At 54.8% G+C, this 16502-nt stretch overlaps 1 protein-coding gene across 1 annotated transcript in view; it reads right to left on the minus strand.

The window, feature by feature from the left end:
- The window catches only part of DNAH1 (dynein axonemal heavy chain 1), an 82356-nt gene extending 74751 nt beyond the window's left edge, over positions 1-7605 (minus strand). The window contains exons 1-4 of the mRNA XM_027957561.3: positions 7531-7605; positions 3644-4014; positions 2760-2832; positions 342-516 (exon numbers count right to left, since the gene is read on the minus strand). Of these exons, the coding sequence (XP_027813362.2) occupies positions 342-516; positions 2760-2832; positions 3644-3979 (584 nt within the window). The 5' untranslated portion in view covers positions 3980-4014; positions 7531-7605. The remainder of the gene's footprint in view (positions 1-341; positions 517-2759; positions 2833-3643; positions 4015-7530) is intronic.
- Between the last annotated feature and the right edge of the window lie 8897 nt (positions 7606-16502).

Raw genomic sequence — 16502 nt, forward strand, 5'->3', positions numbered from 1 at the left:
GCAGTAAAGGTGGGGCTCAGGGACCCTTCCAGGGCCCTATGCTCTCTGGAACCCATGAGGAAGTGGTGTGGTGGCTGGAGCCGCTCTCCAGGGCCCCAGACACCCTTGCATCCTGCCTGCAGTCCCACCACATTGACTTAAGAGCCATCCTCCTTGATTTCACAGCAAGGAAAGCAACGTGTTTCTACTAAGCAACCAAAGGGCTAGAAGAGCTGATTGGAACACTTGCAACACAGACCCATCTGGGTAACCTCCGCCGTGAGGATGGTCACCTAGCTGCCTACCATCCGTCACCCCTTGTGGTGGGCAGATGCCACCTCCCACTGCCGACCCAGCCATACCTCTCAATCTCAATCTTGCGGGGGCACTGGCCCGGCAGCACCATGTAGGGCACCTGCACTTTGGGCTCGTAGGCCTGCAGCGGGAAGTCAGTCTGGGTGAGCAGCTTGGTGGTGGACCCGATGTGCTCGCGCTCCAGGCGCTCCTCGAAGTCCTCAGAAACCTCGAAGGTTCTGACTGCGGGCAGGGGCAGGGGCGGGGACTCAGGCTGGGGCCCGACACCCCCAGCACCATGCTGGGCAGGGAACAGGCATGTGGCTTTGGGGCAGGGGGAGTTCAGAGTGGGCCTGAGGCAGGGAGAGGCCAGATGTACTCTGGGAGCCCTGGGGATCCTGAGCCTGGAGGACGAGGGGCTCTAGCAGGCCTGTTTTGGGTCGTGCTCTCCCTGCCCAGAACCAGTCTCCTCGATCGTTCTCCTCCATGCTGCCCGTGACCCCGGTGCCAGCGGCTTTTGCTCAAGGCAGGTGCTGAATCAAGCTACCCACCAGGATTACAGCTGGACAGGAAGGTGAAGTGGTAGCTCCCTGCATGTCTGGGTGGGTTCCTGCCATCCCCACCTCACAGGCCCTGCCAAGCATCTCGGGGTCTGAATGCCATGCACTCATGGGACTGCTTCCAGACGTAAGGCATCCTGGACACTGTAGGAGAGGGTAGCACCACCACCCTGCCCCCATGGGATCCCCCAAGTCACCAAACGGCCATCCCTCCTCAGACAGGCTTCCGTTCCAGTTCTGAGGGCAGGGGCACTGGGGAGAGAGACCCACTGGTGGGGTGACATTTCAGTTTCCCAGGACTCAAGATGTTAAGTGGGAAGGAGAGTCTCAGGCAAGCCAGAGAGGTGGGGAGGGGGTGTGGGGAAAAGCTACGGGGGACGAGCCACCTTTCCCAGGGCTGGGTCGAGGGGGGCCTTTGGAGTGCTCAGTGATGGCCCCCAACCACTCCCCTGGGAGGTCCTAGTAACCCCCTCCCTGGGCCTCACATCTCTGGGGTCAAGATGCAGCCACATTGCAGGAGGGTCCACCTTGGGTATACCCACTCTACAGGCTCTACAGAAGCTTCCAGAGGCTGAGCAGGGGCCATCCTCTGGCAGCGAAGTCGGCTCTTTTATCAGAGCTGTTGGGTGCTGAGGGAACCCCACGCTATCAAAAAGCCCTGGACCGGAGGCAGCTTTCAGATCCCTATTCATTTGCTCTTGAGCCTGTGGGTCCGTAACACACTCCACCCCCAAATCCTGAGAGTCTGGGCCTGGTCCTGCATCTCAGGAGCCAAAGAGGAGCCAGGATGAGGACAGCAAAGCCCAGCCCACGCCCCTGACCCCGCCCCTGCAGGCCCAGAGTGCTAGGCATCTTCCTAGGCCTCCACACAGCCTTCTGCCAAGAACCCTGACTGCCTGTGACCCTTCGGGGCTGCTCTCTTCATGTGGGTGGGGACACAAAGCTGCTGACTACCCCTTCTCCCATCCCTGTCCCCGCCATGGATGGTGGGAGCACCATTTCCAGTCCCCCACAGCCCTTGATCTGTCTGTAACCATTTTCTAGGCCACACATACTTGTAAAACTGCTGACAGCAGTAGGCTGCGTCCTCAGATCACTGCACAGAGGCATATACGTGTGATGTTTCCTCTGCCACCTCTGGGGAGTCACAGACCACCCCCCTCAAGGGCCTGTGGGTCCCAAGAAGGAGAGTCTGGACAGTGCCAGCACACAGCCAGGCCTCTCCTGGGGGTAGAGACGAAGGGCAGACAGCCGGGACATTGGAGGACCTGGGCCTGATCGAAGGGGGTGTCCTGCCTGCTGGCTAGTCAGGAGGGTCCCCACCCAATTCCTCACTGCCTTTCAGGGCCCCTCCCTGCTCACTGCCTCTCTTGGAGCCACCCTCTGCTCCCTTCTGCCACTGGGGGCTGCCCTGCACCCTGCAGGCCTGTCCCAGGCCTTACAAGACTCATCACGCAGCCTGAGAGGAGCATCCTTCTTCCCCTCCCCAGCAGTGACCTTCCCAGCACCTTCCTGCTCCAAGCCCTGTTTCTGGTACTGTGGCCTGAGCTGGATAACAGCTCAGACACAATTTTGAACTCCTCCAAGCCCGTGTTCCAGGGGAGGCAAGAAATATACCTGTCAATTTCCCACTGTCCCCATCCAGGCTGAGAGAAATGAGGCTCCAGACCTCAGCAGCCCCAGTGCATCTGGGTACCCTTGCCACACAGAGCTCTGCCGAGAGTAATGACTAAGCAACTGTGCTTCACTGAGCACTCACCACGAGCGGGGCCCTTGCAAAGCACCTTGTATCTTATTATCCCCATTTTAACAGTGGGGGAAATTGAGACCCTCAGCCAAGAGCAGACAATCTCCCTCAGGCCAGAGGCCCTGCTTTTGAAGGCACCCACCCACCCAGTCCCACTGTGGGGCTGGAAGGTCACTGACCTTCTGGGGTGAACTTGTCAAGGTCGGCCTGCCACAGGAGGTCCAGGTTTGTGCAGGGGCCATGACACACTTCCTGAAACCAAACCCCACAGCCTTGAGGGAGCGTAAACATCCTGAGGACAGGCAGGCTCTGGAAGGACCCCCAAGGCCAAGGGTCTTCCCTGAGCCCACTAGGCTGCCCTCCAGGGGCTCAGGGACAGGGATGGGAAAGAATCAATGGAGAGGAATCTGCACAATTCCTCATTCAGAGGCCAAAGTGGGTGACAAGCTATGGACACCTGGGACACCCTGGCCCAACCCCACTCGGGTCATGCGCAGGCCCCCTCCTCTCTCTGAGAACAGTCCTGGCGTGTGTCCAGGGGCTGGGCCACAAGACAGAGGTCCTCTGCCTAAAAGCATCCTAAGGCTGTACGGGACCCACGGGGCTCATTTCACCCTTCCCTAGTTATATCCTTCCCTTCTCCGTCCTCCCCCACCCTCCATCTCTCTGCTCCTCTGCCTGGGCCATGGCCTGTCAGGGATCTCCAATCTTTGTACCCTCTGTTCCCCCTGCCTGGAACACCCTCCAGACCCCATCCTACCCAGCAAATTCATACCTATCTTGTAGATCCAAGCGATACACGACCCCGTCCCAGGATCCCCTCCCCAGCCAGAGTTGGGGGCAGGGGCGGGGAAGTATTTCCCCACCAACCCACTGCCCCATGACACTGGCATACGGATGACAGTCCTCGTGTGCTGTCACCAGGGATGGATGGGCAGATGGGTGGGTGGGTAGAAAACTGCTAGACTGATAGGCACATGGATGCATGGACGAAAGGAAGAAAGGGCAAATGGAACCCACAAGGAAGGTTCAGGCTTGGTCAGGGCACGGCTGCCACACTCACCCCAAGTTTATCCAAGCTTCCGGGGCTGAGGATGTCAGAGTAGAACCCACGCTGCTTCATCAGGGGGTACTTCTTGTCAGTGCCTGTCAGGGGCAACTTCCGGGGCTGCCCCAAGTCTGAGGACATGGGTGGGGTCACGGACAGGGGTAAAGGTGGGGTCTTAGGCTCAGGGCTTGGAGGAGGTTTCTGTGACCCAGAATCTGGTCCCTGAAGAATCCTCCCCAGGTCACGCTCCAGGTCTTTCAGATTGCACTCGGGGCCCGCGGAGGTCCATCTGCACTCTTGGCCCTGAGAAGCCCTTCCTGGGCTGTAGCCTTCTCTGTTAGGTTGCTCCATGCTGCTTTCTCAGGGTGATATCCCAGCCAGAGTTCCTAGGACAAGATACTGATGTCCATTGGGAACGCATGTAAGAATTAAAGATTTTAAAATTAAAAAAAAAATTAAAAAATTTAAAAAAAAAGATACTGACGTCCACTGGGCCCTGGTCAGCCTCAGCTCAGCTCCCAGGGCCACCAGAGTATAGGGATGTCTAGTCGGCCACCCTAAAACATGCCCCAGCCCCAGGCATGGAGAACAGAGAGGAACACTCTCCTAATCCGAGTATTACTCAACCGCAAAAAAAAAAAAAAAAAAGCCATTTATAGAAACATGGATAGACCTAGAGATTATCATACTAAGTGATGTAAGTCAGACAGAGAAAGACAAATACCATGTGATGTCACTTACATGTGGAGCCTAAAATACGGCACCAGTGAACCTCTCTGAAACAGAAGCAGACTCAAAACATAAAGATCAGGCTTGTGGTTGCCAGGGGTTGGGGGTAGGGCTGGAGGGAGCAGGATGGACTGGGAGTCAGGGGCTGGTAGATGCAAACTACTGCCTACGGGATAAACGGACAATAAGGTAATACTGTATAGCACAGGGAACTAGATCCAATCTCCTGAAAACGTGAAGTGAAGGTCGCTCAGTCGTGTCCGACTCCTTGCAACCCCGTGGATTATACAGTCCATGGAATTCTCCAGGCCAGAATACTGGAGTGGGTAGCCTTTCCCATCTCCAGGGGATCTTCCCAACCCAAGGATTGAACCCAGGTCTCCTGCATTGCAGGTGGATTCTTTACCAGCTGCGCCACAAGGGAACCCCAAGAATACTGGAGTGGGTAGCCTATCTCTTCTCCAGTGGATCCAATCCCTTAGGATAAACCATAACAGAAAAGAATTTCTTTTTAATGGCTACATGTATATAAATATAAGCCATTTTAAAAAATGGCTGTATGTATATGAGTCACTTGCTGTACAGCAGAGATTGGCACAACATTGTAAATAAACTATACTCAATTAAAAAAAACTTTTTTTTTAAAGGCAGTCAGTCTACAATTATCTCAATAGAAATGTCAATTTAAAGGAGGGCATCTCAACAAAAAGAAACAGAGGCCTGGCCCAAATAAGGCCCCCCCTCCCACTGCCCAGTCCCATCTCCCACCTGCTGCCTGCAGGAGCTGTGGGACAGGCCTCTCTTCCAGCTGTGTGTTTGGTGCTCCGTTATCTCCATTTTAGCCTGGTAGGACTGGCCGGTGCAGGCCCCTATTAGTTCATGGCAGGGGAATCTTGCCTGGCCTGACCCAAAGGGTGGGGCGGGCAGCCAGACTGTCTGGGGCAAGGCTACCCAGCAGTGTCAAAGCATCCTGCAGCTGCTGGAGTCCATTTCTAAGAAGGGGGTGGTGAGTTGGCAAGACCACTTGAAGGCACAGGAAGTGCAGATGGTGCTCTGGCAAGAAGCCCCACACTGCGAGGCCAAAGGCCAATCAGCTTTCCATCAGTCAAGCACATCCCACCAGAACTCTGCTCCCTGAATCTACTCCCTGGTGGCCAGCCATCCCCTGGGGCAGGTGCTGAAAATGACACTGAATCTGGCCCACCTGTCTGACTGTCACCAGCCCTTCCCAGAGCATCCTGAAGACAAAGGACCCACTGGGGCTCGGCCCCATCATGGCTGCAAATCCACAGGTATCTGCTTCATCTTTGAACAAAATCACCAAACAGAAAGAGCATGCCTTCAAGAGGCTAGGCCAAAGCCCCACACAAAGGCATTCCATTCCCTAGTCTCCCTGGTTCTCAGGTAGGCTTGAACATGTGTGGCTGTTTCCTGGTGTGTTACAAGACTGACAAACCTAACAGGTGCAGAAGCGTCCAGGAAGCTGCAGTGTTGCTGGGGGCAAAAGGAGCCAGTGACGGGTGCACGTGCTGCCCCTGGGGCCTTTTCCCTCTGAGCAGGCTGGCAGTGGGGCGTGCATTCAGGCATGTCCCAAGACGGAAGATGGGAGAGAGGTGCAGACTCAGAACCCTGTTTCCCCTCCATCCCTCGGCCCCACACAAGGATCGATGGATCCCTTCCAACCTCACCCAGCTCTGGACACCTGGACTTTGCCAGTGTGCACAGGACCAGTGACAGACAGACAGGCAGGCAGACAGAAGGACCCCTGCCTCCTGTCACCGCCTCAGAGGTGACAGCAGCCTGCACATGGGAATGGGTGTGGCTGGTAAGAGAGAGAACATGGTCTCCAGCAAGGCCTCTGCTGGGCACCCTCTCATGTGTGTGAGGGAACCGGCTGGGAGGAGGGTGAGGCGATCCTGGAAGGTGCAGTGCTGGGAATGGTGACTGGCACTGGGAGTTTAGATGTAGTTCACACATTATCTTGTTTAAATCTCTGAGGTGGAAACTGAGACTATTCTCAATCCTCAGAGATTCAAAGGTGGGAAAAACGAGGCTCAGGAAGGGTAAGTGACCTGCTCAAAAGGCACTACTGGAATGTGAACACAAGTTACTGTTTCTCCAGGAACATTACCTGGGAGCCCTGCTGGTGTGAGTCAGAGGAGGCTTCGGGCTGGATTCACAGACATTCAACCTGTGTGACCTGACCACCTGCTGGGCACTCGGCTAGATGGACACAGATGAACAAGGGACAGCTACTACTAGAATCACCAATCCACAAAAGGAAACTAAGGTCCATAGAAGTTAAGAAACTCGGAAAAGGCACACAGCCCAGAAGTGGCAGAACCATAATAGAAACTGAGGTCTCCGCCTCTGGCTAGCCTAAAGATCCTTGTCCTTGGCTTCACAACAGTGGTTCTCAAACTGTGTGCCAAGGAGCCCTGAGGTTCAGCAAGGTGAGTGCCTAAGCACGAGAGCTTCTGAGCCACCCACCCCTGAGCCACCCACCCCTGAGCCACCCATCCCTGAGCCACCCAACAAGGACCCTGCGCCTTTATCGGTTTCACATATTAGCGTTCCGTTCAAGCTCAAACGCAACAATTCTCAGGTAGCACTCATCTCTGGAACCTCAGCACCTAGCAAGGGACTAGCATGGGCTTGGCACATGGCAGGTGCCTAGAAAGCATTTGGTGAGTAATTGTGCGAAGGACTGAATGAATGGGGAAAGTAAGGGAGGACGTTGATCGCTGTAAGCCCTGTGAGACAGCTGCAGCAGCACTCTGCCAACTTACAGATGAGACGCTGAGGACCAAGAAGACTGGACAGTGGTCAGGCTCAGGAGAGGGACTGGATGACCGATGAGGACCAGAAACCTGGCTCTTTTCCTCATGGGAAAGGAGGAGGAGGGGGCTACACTCTCAGCATGGGGGTGGAGCAAAAACAAAAAAATTTTAGAAGTGGTCTCGTCAGTATGGAGCTTATCTACAAGATTGTTTAAAAGCGTGCCCCACAGCCTTGCCACTGTCCGAAGACAAGAAACCGCTTTCAGGCTCCTGGGCAGGGATGTGAACCCTGAGCCAGGAGGGCGTCCTCCTTGCTGTACCCTTGCCCCCCGCGCCTTATTGAGGTCCCCCTGCAGGTGTTGGCCCTGCCATCCCTCAGACCCACCGACCTACCGACCTACTGGCTCCACCGCAAACGGTGTGGGGTCCGGCTGCCTGTCTCTATGGAGAGACGCTGGGTCCGTTGCTAAGGGGCGGGACCATCCGGGAAGGCTGGCGGGAGCTTCCGTCAGTAAACCTCCGCAGGTCTGCACTGGTGCCCCCTACACAACGCCGGACTTGGTTCCTCCCGCCCAGACTCTCGCAGCTCATCCACCCTGGACTGGGCCACCTCCGGGAGGCTGGATGGGGGTCGTCGGGAAAGCATCGGCGTCTAGGTTCTCAAATCCAGCCTCCATTATTGATCTCCCCTCCCAGACTTTTCTAGAGAAAGAGACAAAATGGCCAAAAGCTGTTTTCAAAGTGTGAACAACAACTCTAAAGGGTCCACTCTGAATTCTGGTTAAAAAAAGAAAAAAACAAAAAACCCAAGTTATGCAAATAACATGGGAAGAATAATTGGGGAAATTTACAAACTGAAATTTGTATGTAAGTCACAGATGTCAGAATGATGGTCAGTTCACTGTGGGAAAAGGTTGTTTCTGGTCCCCCACCACCACACAAGACTCAGCTTAAACACACACACACCCCTAGAGACTCAACTTAAACACACAGATACCCACCTGCAACTCCACCTCAGCCCTCCTCCGGGTGGGCAGTGGATGTGCCCAATACTGAGAATTTGGGGATCTGAAGATATATAGATGCCCTCTGTACCCACCAGTCTTTCCATTTTTCTATAAGAACATGTGGATTACAAACCAAAGACAATGTAAAAAATAACTCCTCCTCAACCTGAGAATCCCTGCCCGGAGCCTTCTCAGAACTGGCTGCATTTCATAGATGGGAAAACAGGCTTGATAAGACAGGTTAGTATTGGGAGGGGGGAGCATGGTAGGACGTGATGCTCATTATGTATGCAAATACCCGATTTTATTTGATGTTGTGGTAATGCTGACTTGGTGCCAGGCCTGTGCTGGGGACTAAGTATCCAGATTTGAACTGTACCCTGCCCCTGCCATAAAATGTCTACTTAGTGGGAGAGAGCCAGAGAGACCAGGTCACAAAGAACCCCAGAAGCAGGGTTAAAGCTGTGACTAGAGACAATGTCAGGTAGCGCTAGTGGTAAAGAACCTGCCTGCCAGTGCAGGACGCAGGCTTAATCCCTGGGTCAGGAATATCCCCTGGAGGAGGGCATGGCAACCCATTCCACTATTCTTGTCTGGAGAATCCCAAGGACAAAAGAGCCTGGCAGGCTACAATCCATAGGGTCACAAGGAGTCGGACACAACTGAAGCAACTCAGCACACACATGCTGAGACAGTAACTCAGACTTTGCAATGATGTCTGCTTCCTCTGTCCAGAACATCTCTCTCCACCAACTCCTATGCCTGGCCAACTCTTATAGATCCTTCAAGACCCAATGCTGATAAAACCTTTCCTGAGCCGGAACAATGGTTTACTTTGCTTTTCTTGTTGGCATTCACACAAGAGATACTTGGTGACCATTGCAGAAAGAAGGAAAGAATGAGGGGGATTGAAAGCAAGAATAGCCACAGCTTTTCGAGGGGACAGAGACCCCCAGCCCTGTTTTGGGCAGCCTGGCTCCTCAGTAAGGCTAGGGCTAAGCTGTGTACCCCACTCTAGCTTGTGGAGAGGCACCTGCTTCTCCTCTTTTGCCTGCCACTTCCTGCACTGGGTACAGCTTTCCAAAAAGCTGCAGTACCCATCCTGTTGCCAGGGCAACATCAGCCCATGGTGGGACGTCAGGGATGACAGGGGCAGAGCACTAATCCTGGAAAGTTGCCAAGCAACACAGCAGGTTGGTGACATCATAGGGGACACTGTTTCTGGACGGATGGACAAGCCACTGCAGAAAGGGTCCACTCTCAGGAGATCTAGCTCACAAAGTCACTCACCCTCTACTACGCAATGGTTTTGGCTATATCCCTCAACTGGAGGTGGGCTTGAGTGAGGGGAGCAGGGAGTGATGCTTTCCCCAGCAGCCCTGCCAGCTCCACCTTGCCCCTCTGCAGGGGTGGGCAGTGGGTGTGACGGCCCCCTTCCTTGGCGGGGGACTGTGGGTCAGTCCCTGCCCTGCTAGGTCTCAGGTGCCTACCCTCAAATGCCATCTTCTCCAGTGGCAGGGCCTGGGTTCAGCCTTTGATCTTCCTGTCCTGTCCTAGAAGCCACTGTGTCCACTCGTTCCCTAGGAGAGAAGCAAGGAGCTGAGCCATGACCCCACCCTGGGCTCCTGCCCTTTTTGTGGTGGGAGGGCAGGCTTTCGCCCTATTATATGGGTTGGAAGGGAAGCCAGCCTTGCTCTTATTGAAACGGGGAGAGGCTGGGGTCCTGAAAGAGTTGAGAGGTGGGGCTTGGGCAGGTTGCTTAGGGCACCCTGGCCTAAGCCCATGCCTTTGGGCCAGGGGTTTGAGGAGCACGGCCTGCCTGGGCACCCCACTTCCCCTGTGCCTTCCTGCTGGCAGTACTGAGGCCGGGAGGAATGCTTCAGTAGCTGCAGAGATGAAAGCCTTGTGTGAATGGGCAGCAAAATGGGCCCTTCACATGGCCAACCAGCTAGAACAGAGGGCGACAGGCACTCAGACAGGGTGCCTGGGGCTACCTGCTCTCCACCTGCCCCCAGCTGACCTCTTGTACCCCAGGATGTCTCTCTGGTTTGCTTGGCCAGGAGCTCTGAGCTGACGCCAAGAGAAACTAAGTCACAGGCATGGAGGGAATCAGAGAGATGGCTCAGCTTCGTCCCGGGCCTCCCCACTCTGCCACTGGCCAGCTGGCCTCGGCAGCTCTCACCAGCATTTTCTCTGATGAATAAAAATGAAGACAAATTAATTCTCCTTTCATCCACATGGTCAGCCTGACAGACAATACCGTGAAAGCCCAGAGCTCAGGGAGGAATGGAAAGGAGTTCTGGGGGGGCTGGAGGAGTGAGGACCACTCGGTCACGAATGCTCAGCTCCCAGTCCAAAGCTTCTCCCACCTATATCCATGTGGCGCTTCCCAGACACAACCTCCTTCTTTGGGCTTTTCTACTGCCTTCCATCTCATCTCAGGCTACAGCTCCTGTGGAAGCCCTCCCTGGTTGCCACGGAACACACTCCCATTCCCCTCTGGGGACCAGAGCCAGTACCACTCAGTAGGCAACCATGCAATGGTCACTGCTGAATCCCCCAGCTGAAAGGTAGGCTTGTGCGGTGGGCACCAGGGCTGCTGCTCCTCCCAGCAGTCCTCCTGGAAGCACCCACGGGAAATGACTAGGAGACAGAGCCTCCACGTCAGCCCATCACCCTGAAGATGCCCGCTGACAGCTACCCAGCTGCATGTGACCACACTTCACATCCTCTTCCCCAGCCCACCTCCCTGCACTGACCTGCAATTCCAGACCATGCCAGTGAACCGGGTCCAGGGTGCTGATGTCTGCTCACTAGGAGCAGCAGCCAGGAGGGGCTCCCGCCAGCCCCTAAATACTTGGGCCAAAGCTCCAGGTGACAAACCCCGGGACAATGATATAAATCACAGGACATTTCCATGGGGCCTGAGGAGCTGCAGAGAGCTGTTCATCATAATTAGGTTCTGAGCGCCTCTGATTTCCCCTTGGCCCCAAGCAGCTCACTGAGCGTCAGCAGAAAGACCTCTTGGTAGAGTAGGTGGCCTCAACCGTCTCAGTCCTGTGACCCACCAGGTACCCCCACCCCTCCTGGGAGCCTGAGTTTACAGAGTCGGGGGACCTGACTACCATTCTGACCTTTTGCCCACCTCTAGAGAGGTCTATGAATAGGGCAGGAGGCCTGACTTCTGCCGCCAATTCACTGGGCAAGTCTCTTCTCTTGCCAGACCTTCATTTTTCCATCTGCACAGTGGGGAACACAAACCTTGCTCAGCTCTGCACCTTGGCCTCTTGTACAGAACGGTGTGAGGGACACCAGGAGTTACCCTAACCCATATACCTCTTTTCTTGGCAAAGGCTTTGCTCTTTCCAGACCTCTGAGAGGAAGTGTGTAAGAAACTCTGACAGTCAGAACAGCACTATTTACAACAGCCAAAACATGGAGACAACCTAAACATCGTTGACACAAGAATGGATAAAGAAACTATAGTACATATACAATGGAGTACTGCTGCTGCTGCTGCTGCTGAGTCGCTTCAATCGTGTAAGACTCTGTGCGACCCCATACGCGGCAGCCCACCAGGCTTCGCCGTCCCTGGGATTCTCCAGGCAAGAACACTGGAGTGGGTTGCCATTTCCTTCTCCAATGCATGAAAGTAAAAAGCAAAAGTGAAGTCGCTCAGCTGTGTCCAATTCTTAGGGACCCCATGGACTGCAGCCTACCATGGGAGTTTCCAGGCAAGTGTACTGGAGTGGGGTGCCATTGCCTTCTCCACAATGGAATACTACTCGGCCATAAAAAAAGAACAAAATAATGCTATTTACAGCAAAATGGATGGACCTGGAGATTATCATACCAAGTAAAGTAAGTCAGAAAGATAAATACCATATGACATCACTCAGACGTGGAATCTAAAATATGGCACAAATGAACCTATCTACAAAGCAGAAACAGACTCAGACATAGAGAACAGACTTGTTGCCAAGGCGAGTGGAGGGTTAGGGAAGAAAGGACTGGGCGTATGGGATCAGTAGAGAAAAACTACTATATATAGGATGGATAAACAACAAGACCCTACTGTATAGCACAGGGAACTATATTCAATATCTTGGGGAAAACCATACTGAAAAAGAATGTCTATATGTGTATAAGTGAGTCACTTTGCTGTACAGTAGAAATTGGCATGACATTGCCAATCAACTATACCTCAATAATAAAAATTTAAAAACAGAAAGAAACTCTGACAGGTCAGCAAAGATAGTTTGTTCAAGAGAGGGAGTTTCTCATTATTAGAGAGGTGGGGCCAGTTAGTGGCGATGGCCCAGGGGTGTTCAAACAGCCAGGGTGGCAGCTGCAGCTGGCAGGCTCCTTGGCAACCTGCTCCCATGCTGCAGGTCCGCAAACAACGTGGCAAGAGGAGAGGGGGCCTCAGCGTAGGCCACAGCAGAGTAGGATGGGAACCTGGGGCTGTCCTGCAGTGTGGAGGGTGACAGGGGCCACAAGCCAAACACCAGTGACCAGGGGCCTCGCCTTCCCTCTCCAGGAAGGGGATGGGCATCCTCCAGAGCTTCCCACTCCACCCATCCCCTTGACCCTCTTCTGTTCCACCATCCAGTTGGGGAGGGGACATCAGAGTGCCAGATATCAATAGTTCCCAGCATCTCAGTGTCCCTACCTGAACTGTTTGAATCACCAGGGGCTCGCCAGGCCATCCTCAGGCAGTATTCCCTCTCCCCGTGGGAGGGGGTTCCTGCCCCAGTGTCCACTTTCCCTGATCCTCTTGACCTGCCACTCAAGAAGCTGGCACTGATAGGTCCTCTGCCCAGTACCCTGTACCCATGAGGGGCCACTGGGAAATGTCATCTCCACCTCTAAACAGTGGCTCTCAAGTGTGCTGGAGGCCTTCAGTTCTCCACATGGTCTAACAGAGGTGACCCCATGTAGCCCCCTTCTTTCTTCTCTCTCCAACTCAGCCATCCAACCCTGAGCCAGCTCTGGGGACATCCTGGCCTCAGATCTCCTTCCAAACAGAAGGAACTTACCCTTGGAGGCCCTGAGGGTAGGAACAGTTGCTTCCATTTTACAGATGAGCAGACTGAGGCCCTGGAACGGAGGCCTTGTCATGGACACACATGCTACTGGTCAGGAAGAGCTGGCTTGGCAGTGGGACCCTCGGCCCTGACCCAGGGCCCACCCTGCTACTTCTTCCTGGTTCCACAGCCCCTCTTGGCTGGCCTGCAGAGCAGGCAGCTGGGCTCAGGGATGGGCAGAGAGTGCCTTGGGGAGGGCGCCTGGGCTGGGGAGCAGGTGTGGTGGGGGGGCAGCAGGTGCAAGATAATGGGGCCACCGGGGAGGCCGGGGGAGCAGGTGCCACCGTGGGGGGTGAGGTTGCCATTGTTCAGGCAGCTCTGGTGGGCCCCGTGCAGGAGCGGCATCCCTGTGAGCCCCTGGGCCACCCTGGCTTGCTCGGAGGTCGTCCAGATGCCTGGGCACAGGCACAGAGCCAAGCCCCTCCCCTGGGTCTCAGCAACCCGCCAGGTTGCCATGACAACAAGTACTTTCATCCTTGTCCCTTTGTCTGGTCACGGTCCAGCTTTTGTGACCAAGCCATAATCGGGAGGTGGAGAGAAAGGGGCCTTACCTCCGGACACACTCAGCTGGGGTAAGAACCGTGAACCCGAGACAGAGGGACTGGGGGGCAGGTTAAAGCGGAAAGACTGGGCTTTGCCGGCCATCAACCCCTGGAGACTCCTCTCCTGGCTGCTTACCACACCCTGAGAGCTGGGTGTGTGGACCTGGGAGTGACCTGGACCCCAGGCTCTCCTATCCTCTCCCTCTGCCTCATTTTCCCATCTAGGAATGGACCACTCCCCTCCCTTGGTGCACTATGGCTCTGGGAAGCAAGAGCATGGCTGAACTAGTTGGATAACTTCCCTAAACAACTGAGGAAAATGAGGCACAGAGCCAAGCTGGGCCTTGGCCTGGATCACACCACAGAGAGCAAGAGGAAGAGCCAGGACCTCAAGCCATCAGGCCTCAAGGCCCAAATGGCAAACCACCCCCACTGTCATCCCTTTTCCTGACACCTCAGTGGGCAGGAGCCTAGCCACCAGGACTTGGCAGGGCTGGGAGCAGGCTATGGTGGCCCAGACCCCACTATCTGTGTGACCGTGAGCAAGCCTTTTTCCCTCGTGGAACCCCAGTCTGTAAATCTAGGGGTATCGAGAATAATGGGGAGCCCATCCCCCCAAAGCTTGGGTGAGAAGGAAGCAAGGCTCACTCTGTATAAAGCCAGCTCCATGTCAACCCCACAAACACCACACATCCTCCATGCCCAGCATCACTCCCTACCCAGAGGACTTGACATCCTCATAGCCCCACCCTGCTGCCTGCTCCGGGCCTTTGCGCCTGTGGTCCCCACCTGTGGAGCTCTCTCCCCTCACACAGGAATCTGGAAGTCCCTGGCCACTGAGAATGTGCATGTGTGTGCTCAGCTGTGTTCAAATCTTTGTAACCCCATGAACTATAACCCGCCAGGCTCCTCTGTCCATGGGATTCTCCAGGCAAGAATACTGGGTGGGCTGCCATTCCCTTCTCGGATCACTGCCTAAATCTACAGGAATCCCCCAGAGGCAAGTTCTGATGTTCAACAGGGGAAGCCCTGAGCAGAAGCACAGCGTGTCCCTGGGATGTGAACTCAGCTCTGGGGATGGGGTGGTGCAGAAGGAGGGGAGTGGGGTGGCTTTCAGACTGGGCTCCAGCACCTTTTGTCCTTCCTTCCTCGGCGGGCTCTTCTGAGCTTTGAGGGGAGCCAGGAATTCCTGCAAGCCCCCTGCCCCAGGCTCACCACCGCAGTTTCATGGGAGGAGTCTGGGCACCTCAATAATGATCAGCACAACTTTGAAGGTTTGAAGTGAGCTTCTGTAGGGTCTGCCAGTTTTCATGGGATCTGGGGGTCTCTCTGCAAGCCTCTTTGGCTCAGGACAGACCACCCCACACCAGGGCAGCCTCAGACACATGACAGGGTCTGGTGATGTGACCCACAGACAGCTCCAGGCAGACACCTCAGTCAGGATGGGGCTGCATCCCCTCTTCTCAGCCACCACTGGTCCCCATGAATGAGATCTGAGGAGTAGAGGGCCACAGGAAAGGGGCCTAGGCTCTCCTGCAGCTGGAGTGGTGTAAACACTGAGCAGAGAACCGATTCAAAACAGCAGGGACCCAGCCCCACATAGCAACACAGCCCGGCCATCTCAAGAAAATGTTACTCCCTCTTCCCATGAACATCTTTCTCTGGGATTAGCTCTGCATCTGTGTTGGATGTGAGGCGGGCAGCAGCAGGGCCTGTTTCCTGAGGCCACTGGATGGGTGCTGGGGCCTGGGCTGAGGCTGCAGCACTGGCGGCCCACACCCACAGGAGGATGGTGTCCACCGTGGTTATTCATTGTTGCTCTGGGTTAGGAAGCGGTTACCGAGAAACTCATGTCATGAGGTTTAAACATCATGTCACTTAATCCTCATACCAGCCCTGGAAGATGGTGTCTATCATTGTTTCCCCTTTTATAGGTAGGGACACCAAAGCTCAGAGATGTTAAGCTTGGGAGAGGGGATCAGCAGACCCACCCAAGAGGTTGGGGAGGGGAGAAGGGCACAACTGAGGCCACTGGTAGCTAGAACAGTGCAAAATACAGATTTGGGATCAAAATAAAGCATTGTGTATAATGGCCTGAGCCAAGGGACCAAGCTATCTAGGTGGCAAGTAACATGTGTCGTAAGAGGCAAGGAGAAGCTGGAGTGGGTACCTCATTCAGGCATCAGGATGGAAACAGTCCCGCCCAAAGTGCCTGGGACCTTAAGGTGTCCATCCCAGCCTCACCCCAGCCCTGGAGGGCAGAGAGAAGGCAGCACCTCTCAGTCAGGGGGCAAAGAGGGGACACACTGCCCAGAACCAACTCCCTGTTGCCTCATCTCCAGGAGTAGCTTCCACCGTCCAAAGTATGCTTTAGAGGGAAGTTTCAGTGGACCAGGGACAAGGTACAGGGGAGACTGGGAGTGAACACTCCAAATTTTGCATCCCAGGTCACTTGCTTTATCCCAGCCCTGCATGGTGGGGACGAATCAGAGCTCAGGCCCACGCCCAGTTCCCCTCCCTAGGGAACTGACAGCTCTTCTTCCCCTCCACCACCAAACCCCAGCAGTTCTACTCCTATGCTATGCTATGCTAAGTTGCGTCAGTCATGTCCGACTCTGTGTGACCCCATAGACAGAAGCCCACCAGATTTCCCCGTCCCTGTTATTCTCCAGGCAAGAACACTGGAGTGGGTTGCCATTTCCTTCTCCAATGCATGAAAGTGAAAAGTG

This window comes from Ovis aries, chromosome 19, assembly GCF_016772045.2.
Source record: "Ovis aries strain OAR_USU_Benz2616 breed Rambouillet chromosome 19, ARS-UI_Ramb_v3.0, whole genome shotgun sequence".
NCBI lineage: Eukaryota > Metazoa > Chordata > Mammalia > Artiodactyla > Bovidae > Ovis > Ovis aries.